Source organism: Triticum aestivum, chromosome 6D (genome assembly GCF_018294505.1).
Source record: "Triticum aestivum cultivar Chinese Spring chromosome 6D, IWGSC CS RefSeq v2.1, whole genome shotgun sequence".
Lineage (NCBI taxonomy): Eukaryota > Viridiplantae > Streptophyta > Magnoliopsida > Poales > Poaceae > Triticum > Triticum aestivum.
The window spans coordinates 478,788,707-478,799,310 of NC_057811.1; the positions used below are offsets into that span (position 1 = coordinate 478,788,707).

The 10,604-nt window shown below is 48.6% G+C and overlaps 1 protein-coding gene across 1 annotated transcript; it reads right to left on the minus strand.

Moving 5' to 3' along the window:
• Positions 1–2,044: 2,044 nt before the first annotated feature.
• LOC123146126 (GDSL esterase/lipase At5g33370) lies at positions 2,045–3,753 on the minus strand. Its single transcript, XM_044565714.1, has 3 exons — positions 3,422–3,753; positions 3,178–3,305; positions 2,045–3,080 (listed from the first exon to the last, which is right to left on the minus strand). The coding sequence occupies exons 1-3, from the start codon at positions 3,660–3,662 to the stop codon at positions 2,331–2,333; spliced, it is 1,119 nt and encodes a 372-aa protein (XP_044421649.1). The 5' UTR covers positions 3,663–3,753; the 3' UTR covers positions 2,045–2,330.
• Between the last annotated feature and the right edge of the window lie 6,851 nt (positions 3,754–10,604).

Sequence of the window (10,604 nt, forward strand, 5' to 3'; positions counted from 1 at the left end):
CAACGGCGGATAAAAACACCGACATGTTCATGCCGTTTTGACTGATGAGTACTACCAAAAGTTCTCGGAAGAGTCAAATACACCACGGGTGCCTCAACTTGTTCGGTGCGGTCACTTTGATGCCTAAACTTGTAAAATACACGAAACCGGTGCCGTAACTTGTCCGAGCGTTCAAATATGGTGCCTCCATCCGTATCCAGGCATATGCACTACCCACATGGCGTGCCAACGTGGCATCAGCCCACATGTCAATGGGAGTGAGAGAAGTGTGCTGGTTGTTTTACAGAAAACTCCTTGTACTTTATATTTTTTTTGCAAAAGCTCTTGACATTTTATTTAAATACGTCAAACTACATTGATCCCACCTGTCAAATCTAGGTCTCGCATGTCAGCACATGGGATAAAATAGTAATAACAAAAAAAGAGCACCCGACAGGGTTCGAACACATGTGCTAATCACTACGCCTAGAATAGTTGACTGTGCAATATCCTAATACGCTTCTATTTGTCAAGAAACCGGGTGAAATAATAAAAAGAAATAAAAAAGAAAAAGTTGATTCGTGGGAAATTAAAAGAAATTCTCACCTTTGAAAAAAAGAACTATTCAACATATTACCTGCCATGAACTTAAAAAGGTGTTAGTGCATTAAGAAATTGTAGACGTGTTTTTCAAAAATGTCTGTCATGCATTCAAAAATTACAACATCTATTTCATAAAATGTTCAATATGTATTAAAAAATTAGTGTAAAATTATTCTTACATTTCGACTAACACGTCTAACATGTGTTAACACATTTATAGAATTTATTGTTTCTACACAATGATTTTTAATACATGTTGAACAATTTTCAGAATACAACGTTGTTGATTTTTAATAATTATGTATTCTAAAAATACAACAAAGATACAAAATAATTCTGCGTGTTTGTGGTCCTGAATGAAGATGCAAAACAAATTTGTAATATTTTATAATATACATTGAACTGTTTAAATCAACATAAATTTTAGAAAAAGTTCATGGTTAAATCTTCGAACTACAAATAATAAAAATAGAATTAAAATTTAAATAGACAATAATTGCATGTTGATAATTATTATATTTTAATATTATAATATTTTATATCATAAAAACCAAACAGTAACTTGAAAACATAATAGAAATTGCAGAGTGATAGATAGACCTTCCATCTAACAACTGTACACAAAGTACTAGTTTGGGTGGCTAGCGTGCTAGCGTGCGTACTAGTTATGTAACGTGGATGTCCCAGGGTCGAAACTAATTCAAAGACACAGTTTTCTTTTTTCTGTTATTAGCATATGCAGAGCAAGGGCTGACTTGTGACTTTATTAAATTTTAGGGGATTTTCTGAAAAAAAACTCATACACATTTCACCCAGCGCAGGCATCGCTCACACCCACTGACATGTGGGTCAGCCACTAGCTATCCACGTGGACATCACATACGGTGGCATACGGGCGGAGGGACCATATATGCACCGTGTGACAAGTTACAGCATTGTTTTTGTGTATTTTACAAGTTTAGGCACTAAACTGACCGTAACGGACAAGTTAAGACACCCATGGTGCATTTAACTCTTCTCAGAAAATAACGTGGGGACGATCCGGGCCTTTAAATAGCATGGCAGCCGGAGGTGGCACTGTTTACGAATCAGGATAGGGAGACCATGCGGTCTACTGCTCGCGACTAGTAGTATAGTAGTCACTAGCCCATGCCAGCCTGATCCTCAATTGCCAGATGACTTTGTTCCGCGGTTGTTTATAGCACTTCCGTTCGTCTATATCTCGTCAGATATATTACTGCATCACGAAGCTAACTAAACTGAATCCTGTCAAGAACAATTGAGAATCTATACATGGACATCATCCATGGTTCAATACATGAACATCAACATTGATCACAAGCAGCAGGTACGTACTCCCTCCGTTCCAAAATACTTGACTTCCATTTATCCAAAAATGGATGTACCTATATACTAAAACATGTTTAGATACATCTATATTTTGACAAATGAAAGACATGTATTATGTAACGGAGGGAGTACCTCACAAGCAACCATGCATGGATATATATATTTATCTGCTAGCTAGCTGAGCACGCATTATTACAAACTAGCTAGAACCTGCCTGACACGCTGTACCAGCTGAAATACAACACACGTACTGACTGAATACATAAACGTTTAATTTCTTGGACAAAATCAAGAAGGCTGCCGCTGCTATATAATATATGAAAACAAAATGATGGAATTGCAAATGATGGAGCGAGGAGGCTGAACGACGGATCATGGATGAATGTGGTTGTAGCTAGCTAGTCGTGGAGGTGGCGGTCGAGGTGGATGATGGTGGAGAGGTTCATGGGGGAGATGTAGTCGGTGGAGCCGGTGAGGTAGTTCTGGGCGATGAGGCGGTTGGCGCGCTCCGTGGGGTGGAAGGCGTCCCAGAACACGTACTCGTCGCGGTTGGCGCAGAGGCTGGACACCATGGTGCAGATGCCGATGCCGTTGAACCGCCCCTGCCCGCAGCAGGCCTCGGTGGAGGTGACGAAGCCGTACGCCTTGGGGTCGGCGATGAAGTCGTCGTGCATGCGCCGCGTGTTCACGGCCACGAACACGGCGCCGTTGCCATTGCTAGAGCCGACCTCGGCGTTGAGCTCGTTGAGCATGGCCTCCATCTGCGGGTTGTAGGCCTCGGAGGCGCGCTGCAGCTCCGGGTCGCAGCTGCCGTCGAGGCTGTGCATGGCGAGCTCGGCCGGCACGCAGCCGATGGGGCCGACGCCGGTGACGAGGATGCGGCGCGCGCCGAGGCCGTGGATGCGGCGGAGCACCTGCTTGTACTCGGACAAAATGTACTTGATGTAGTCAGGGAGGGAGAACTCCCGGGAGCGGGCGGAGTAGGGCACCAGGTAGTAGTTGTTAACGAAGTCGTTGCCGCCGAGGGTGATGAGCGTGAGCGCGCCGCCGACCACCCGCGCCGCCCGCTCCGGGCCGTAGAGCTTGGCCAGCCGGTGCTTGTACTGCTCGAAGTAGGTCAGCTGCTTCGAGATCCGGATGATGTTGGCCTGCACGATGATGCAATTCATTAGAGTATGTACAGTTAATTATTGAATGGAGTGTGCATGAAAAACGACAGATCGATAGGTGAATGGCAGCACGTACGAACTGGATGCCGGTGTCGTTGAGGATCCCGATGCCGGCGGAGGCGAAGTTGGCGCCGACGAGCAGGTTCTGGCCGTCCAGCTCCGGGCTCAGGTACGGCAGCACCGGCACGGATCCGATCTGCTCGCCTGCGTGCAACATTGTTGTAATCAATCAATCAACCTGTTAGCCTCAACTACAGATATATACCACCGACGTACGGCTGGTGATGTGCATCCATGAATGCCCGAGCACGCTACTCAACTGATGAGGTCGACGACGTTCTTGCCATTGGAGAACCTCCCCGTGGCGCGGTGGTCCGGGGTGTCGATGCCGTAGGGCCACGAGTCGGCGCGCGCCGACGTCAGGAGGTAGTTGTTGTTGCCGTTGTCCACCAGCGAGTCGCCGAAGATGAAGAAGGCCCGGGCCGCGCTCGCCGCCGGCAGGGCCGGGAGCACGCAGAGCGCGACGGCGAGAAGGGCCACTTGCCACGAGGAGGCCGCCATTGCTGCTAGCGCTCCACACTCCACTTCACTCACTTGCCGTAGTATGTGTTGGTACACCTAGTCCTAGACCTAGTGGATGCACTGAAACGTTGCGTGTAGTCGCCATTTATAGCGGATCTGTCTAGGTAGGCACTTGTGCATCTAGTGACTGACCCTCTTGCTTGGATCATGCCGTCGTCGCCGGAATTTACTCCGCGTGGCCCGGACGACGTGCGGGTTGGTGCACTGCCTGCCTCGTCACAGCGCTCGCGCGAGGACCTTTAATTCTCTGGTAATTATGTCCTGTGGTTTACACTAATTATGTGCCGGTTTTGGGGTTTGGTTGGTATGGGCATTTCCAGATGTGCATTGGATCTTTGCGGTTCCGCAGCATGTATTGGTCTGTCAGTCCGTCACATGAATGATGAGCTCTAACCGGTCCTACAAAAGGGTGAAATTGATTTATTGAGAACATCAAGACGCTCCCTTGTATGTGCTGGAATTACCTCTTGTAAGATCAAATATGCTTCGCCCAGATAACTGTTGGTTAACGAGGGAGATAAGTATTTCATTGTTGAGCAGCCTGCAGCCGTGCACTGGTATGCATATTGCATACACGCTTGCAACTCTGTTCAATTACGTGAAGCATCTGGTGGAACGATTTCAAGTACCCTAGGGGTGAATGAATTCCAGTCTATATGAATATATGGGCAAAATTTCATGTTTTGACCCTTCTCGCATACAAATTCAGGATTTGACCCCGGTTGGCATATTTTGAGATTTGACCCTTTTTCTTACCGCCAGGGGCGCTGGCGGTAGGGTTAGACATCCTACCGCCAGGAGACCTGGCGGTAGGGTACAAATCCACGTCAGCACGCGGAGACGACCGCCGTCCCCCTCCATCGCACCCTACCGCCAGGGTCCCTGGCGGTAGGCTGTCTAACCCTACCGCCAGAACCCCTGGCGGTAGGGTGCGAGCAGTTATTTCGCCCGAGACCCCGCGCCCCTGCCCATCTCCCCACCCCTCCCCCTCCCCCGTTGGCAGTTTCTTCTTTCTCCCCCCCTCGCCCCTCTCTCCCTCTCTCATCTCCTGCACTCCCCCTTCGGATCTTCATCGTTTCTTCTTCGTTTTTGCGGATCGAGATGGCCCCGAAGAGAGAAACGTAAGCTCCTCCGATCCCTCCAAGTAGTTTTTGCAAACTTGCTTACGATTCGACACATTATTTGCTTGAAATCCCTCATATTTTTGAACTTAGATTGGATTTTTTTCCACCTAGGATTGTTTTAGCTTGATTGTAGTTCTATTTCTTAGTTCTTTAGTAACTAGTGGTATTGAATATGAACTCTAATCAATAGTACATATGTTAGTGTGAAGATGAACCCTAGTTCCTAATTTTGTTTCTTAAAAATGTTATGATGTAATGCATGTGGGAGGACTTGTTTTGTTTTATGATGCATGTTGATATGATGATATGAAGATGTTGTTTGGAGAAAATACATTCAAGATGAACTCTATTTAAAAAAAATTGTTTAAAAAATGATGATATGATGCATGTTGGAGGATTTTATTTTGATATGATGCATGTTGATATGATTTGATCCATCATGTGTAGTAGATGTTGTTGGAGGAATATGCTTAAGATGAACCCTAGTTCATGTAACCAAGAAATTTCATTTTTTGTTTATGTATGCTTATGCTTATGATGCTTTTGGTTATGAAATTTTATTAAGGCGGGCACCTCTTGCGGACAACATCGGCCCACGGTACTTCATGCTTGACAACGCATTCGACAAGGGTCATCGTGCCCGTTTCATAGAGAAAGGAGTGGTAAGTAATATGAAGGAAATATTGATCAAAGTTTTCGGATTGATGAAAATAAGTTCCTAACTTTTGCCGTCCACTTTTTGACAGATACTCCAGCCACTGCGCATGAGGGGTCACGGGGTTCATGGGAATATGGACTACGACGAGCGCTACATGCCGTACTTCAAGAGAGCCCGACTGTTGGGTTTCGTGTTGCAGTTCAAGCGTCAGCCGCCGACGCTTGTCCACACAGCTCTGACAGCTTTGATTAACCGGTGGCGACCGGAGACCCATTCTTTCCATCTGCCATGCGGGGAGATGACGGTGACCCTCGAGGATTGGTCGATGATTACTGCCATGCCGATCGAGGGTCATGCACTCACCGGGTGAGTGGAGAGGACCAACTGGCAGCAGAGGGTTACCACCCTCATCGGCGACTGCCCCGGTGCTAAGGGTAACCGTACATCCGGTGTATCGTTGCCCTGGCTCTCGGAGCACCGGAAGACATGCCCCGAAGGCGCAGATGAGGCAACTGTGGAGTGGTACGCTAAGGCCTACCTGTGGTATCTTCTCACGGAGGTCGTGTTTCCAGACAGCTCCGGGAACTCTGCCAACTGGTCGTATCTGTTCTTCCTTGCCGACTAGGATGCATGGTACAGTTGGGGGACCGCATCTCTCGCCTACCTATACCGTTCGGTAAGAGAGTATCTAATTGCCTACCTACGAAAGTATGTCAATGACATTTTGTTATATCTGATCCTCATTTGATGTTTTGCAGCTTGACGACGCAACCCAGGGGACGGGAGACAAGTCCAATATGGGTAGCTTTGTCTAGGCCCTCTCCATTTGGATGTGGGAGCGGCTGCCGGTGGGGCGTCCGGAGAAGATGCCAAGACGCCCATGGGGTGCCTATAGCGAAGATGGCGACGAGACTCGACACCCCACCGTAGCTTACGAGTGGGACGTTGTCAAACTCTACACGGGCCTAAACAAGACTTCGTACAAGACCTACACAAACGAGTTGGACGATTTGACGCATACGCAGGTATATGAACTCGCTCACCACCTTTCTCTTTGATTCCACTTTTGGCCGAGAGTGGGAACTTACCAATGTATATGTAATAGGTAAACTGGTGGCCGTATCATGACCGAGAGTGGGACTTCGATCTAAACGTGATGTGCGATGCGGACAGTGGTCTTTGGCAGTGCATCGTGCCCATGATCTGTGTGTACGCCGTCGAGTGGCACTTGCCACACCGCGTGGCCACGCAGTTTGGGATGTATCAGCATACCCCACCGGGCCCGCCGACCGATATCGACGGCCATGCGCTCCACATGTGAGCGCGCTTGTTCTTCGTGCCCATGATTTCATTGCGTTTGACTTTATTATGATGTTTCTTGTGGCCTATGCCTTGCAGGTTGAGCCGGCAGAAGAATCAATCGATCACAGACTGGGGAGAGGAGCATAAAACTCATGTGACAGAGTGGAACCGACGAAGGTTCCGTAAAGATGGGGAGAGGAAAGTGACTGACCGGGATGCTTACCTGGCCCGACACATGAGGTGGTACGATGATGGCCAGAAGCACCGCCTTCGTTCAGGCCTTGGTGGACGGCGGAAGACATCGCGGAGCTGGAGACGGATGACCCCGAGGAAGAGGCCTACCAGACCGGCATCAGAGACATGCATAGTCGATTTAGGGAGTTTGCACCCCTCATCAACAGAGTGGTAAGTTTGAACCGACGTTGTATTTAAATTATTTTATTCGTCATCGCGACTGACAGTCCGGTGAGCTGAACAGATGCATCTTTGAAGCCTCAAATGCACTAGGTAATGCCCCCGGGAGCGTACAATCTGAGAACAAAGTGAGGGGGGCGGTGAAGGTACAATTTCAGCCTCCTCGGAACAGATGCATCTTGTTCACTTGCAATCATAAATCTGATACTTATTATGCCCTTGTTTCATTATGAGTGCAGAAGTTCGTGAAGTGTTGTCGCAAACTGGTAGGGCTGCTTGGGTGTGCTGGAGCTGGGTCGGTTGAAGCTTATCATCCTGTAGCCACACAGGGTCACATCGGCTCATCGAGCCATGTTCCCTCGTCGTCTAGGTTGGTTGAGGAGGAGGAGGAGGAGGAGGAGGATGAGGATGAGAGCAATGGGGAGAAGGAGTACGATGAAGATTATGGACCTCCACCAACTCAATCATCTCAACCATCTCAGCTGCCGAAGAGGAATCCGAAGAAGAAGGATTTGCTGAGTCCGGGCCCTTTCCAGAGACCGGTTACTCGACGGCCCAAAAAGAAGACTGAAGAGACTCGTTCAAAGAGTAACGAGGACCGTACCTCCAAGAGGGGAAGGAGCAAGTAATTCTGCTCTTGGATACTTGGCTCTTGTAGTTGGGTTGTCTAGTGGTTGTGAAACTACGTGGAACTATGTGTTTGCTATTTGTGAAACTATGTGTTTGCTATTTGTGAAACTATGTGAAACTCCGTTTACTAATTAGTTGAACTTCGTTTGACATGTCTATGTACTTCAAGTTTTGTTAATGTGTATGTGTTTGCCGAATATATGCAAGCAGATGGATCATAGTGCAACTAGTACTACTCGTCATCAATTGGAGGGGCAATTTTTTTTGTTTTTGTTTTAAAATTAACGGCGTTTCAGTGATAAACAAAAATCAAAGACCTAGTATGAATTTTGGACAGAGTACTCTGGACTCTGGAGTGAGTGAAGTTGGCATGGTGATGATGAATCCATTTCATACAGCACGTAGTTTCTTCATTCAAAGTGACCTAAAGCAACTTGTTATTATTATTTTTGCGCAAATAAGGCAACTTGTTACTCATTCAAGAGGGCAGTTGGATCTATCAACTACGCACTGATGCCTGGATTTAGATGAGCTGTATGCAGTAGCAGTACTTAGCTTGGAGTATAACCTTTTCCAATGAGAAGCAGAGCTCACAATAGCCCACGTGCACTTTCATTGCTGGTCACTACAAGAGCTGCAATAAAAAACCAGGGCGGACCATGATAGGCATTCACTCATACGTGGACGTTGTTTGCTGTAAGCTAGGCGGGTCATGGCATAGTTTAGCCCCAACTAAGCTCCGCCAGTGCTAACAAGTGATACGACGTTTAGTTCTGTAGTTAACCAAACCGGCAGCACAAGTTAGTTCTGTAGCCATTGGACTAACCGGCGGCATATTTCTGTAATTCACTAATCACACTTTTCTGTCCATGGCTTTCTTCCCACACTAGTGAAAGTAAAGCACACACTAGTTAGTTCTGTAGCCATTGTGGCATGATCTTGTCAGTTATACTCCACAGTATATCCTTCTCAAGATTGCTACTCCGATCCGGTACTTAACCAAACCGGCAGCACAAGCACAATCAATGGAGATCAACCAACGGCAGGTTAGGTACCACCTTGATCGACGGATCACCATTCGACCGCCTCCTCATATAATTGCCTGTCTCCTGCAGGTTCTAACTAGCTAGGGTTTATGGCTTAGGAAATTAGTGAATCTCCAACGACAACCCGCAAATTTTCTACCAGCAGGGGGACCAGTCCGTGAACACGGATGCGGGAGACCGTCATCTAATCGTAGCCGCATACATTTTAAACTATTTTTTTTTAACAAATCGGATGAAATTCATGCAAACACTGTCGGATTTCACATATACATGATGGATTTTATACAAACCGGACGAAAACGGTTATATTTTGGACATATTTTAAATAAAAAGGTAAAATTATGTGCACGTACGGTCGCACAGAGATTCACTCCCACGACATGGATACATGACACTAGTCTACGGTCGGCCGCGAGGGATCCCTTGGTTTTTCCCATATCTGGCAGCTCGCTAACCGGACTGTCAGGAGTCCCAGAGGCATATTCTTCCTCTGTATCTTTCCTATGTCTGGCTACGTCGCTCATCGGAGTGACAAAGAGGGTGCTTCAGCTGGAGGGGAAGTGTGCTTCCGTGGAGCTCAGACGGGAGCCCAGGATTGTTTAAGATAAAGAACCACATAGGTCACCGGCTAACAAGCCGGCGACGCGCCGGTGGTGGCCTCCCGTGTTCTACTTTCCCTTGATGTTGGCGGCATGCTGGCCACCGACTCATCGATATACGCGCAACCGGCTTCTTTCTCTACCGGCAGGGTGCGGCTACGCGTGCATTGACGGTGGATGGCGCAGTCGCAGGCACGGGAGGCGCGGGACGACACAACGTCGTCCACGGCAGCGACGATGCCCGTGTCGCCGTGCTCCCCTCCCCCTGCCGGCCTGGCGCAACTCGCCGCTCCTCTGCGAGCTGGCCTGGAGCAGCGAGTTGGTGAAGCACGTGCTGGCTTGGCGCGGCAACTTGCTTCATCGGGCTTGCCGATGGAGGTAGAGCAGCGAGCTGCCTCGCTCGTATCCGGCAGGCTCGGCGGGACACCCAGCCGGCTTTCATGCCGGAGAACTGCTCTTCTTGCTCGCCAGATGTCATCGAAAAGGTGGAGAAAATGGTGGAAGGAGGAGATGGGGAGCACCGGATTGGTGCCGTTCTTGCCCGGCGTCTGACCTCCTTCAAAATAGCGGATGGAGGGAGGAGCTTGCCCATCGTTGTGTTTAATGTTGGCCCGTTCGTGAACGGACGTGTGGCTGGAGTAGGTTTCTCGACTTCCACGCGGGTTTAATGGAGGTTTGAATGCGGTGATGAGGCGTGTTCAACCGTGAGTGCAGCGGGCGGCGCCTTCGTGGACGGTGCACCGCTTCAACAGCGGAGACAATGAGAGGCCGCGTCCGTCCTGAGCCGTTTTCAATGTGTAGTGGCGCACTTGTCGGATGTGGGGTTCCGGCAAACCCTTAAGGTTCGAACACTGGGGTGCGCGCGAAGTCTTTCCCTCCTACCGATCGACACCCTAGCTCGCTAAGATCTCGCGGACGAACTCGACGAACTTGCAACACAGAAATACACGAGATTTATACTGGTTCGGGCCACCGTTGTGGTGTAATACCCTACTCCAGTGTGGTGGTGGTGGATTGCCTCTTGGGCTGATGGTGAACAGTACAAGGGAAGAACAGCCTCGTGAGGTTGAGGTGTTCTTGTGCTTGGTGACTTAGCGGGTGAGAGCGGGTGAACTGCTCGATCGGATTCTCCTCCCCCTCTACTGTGG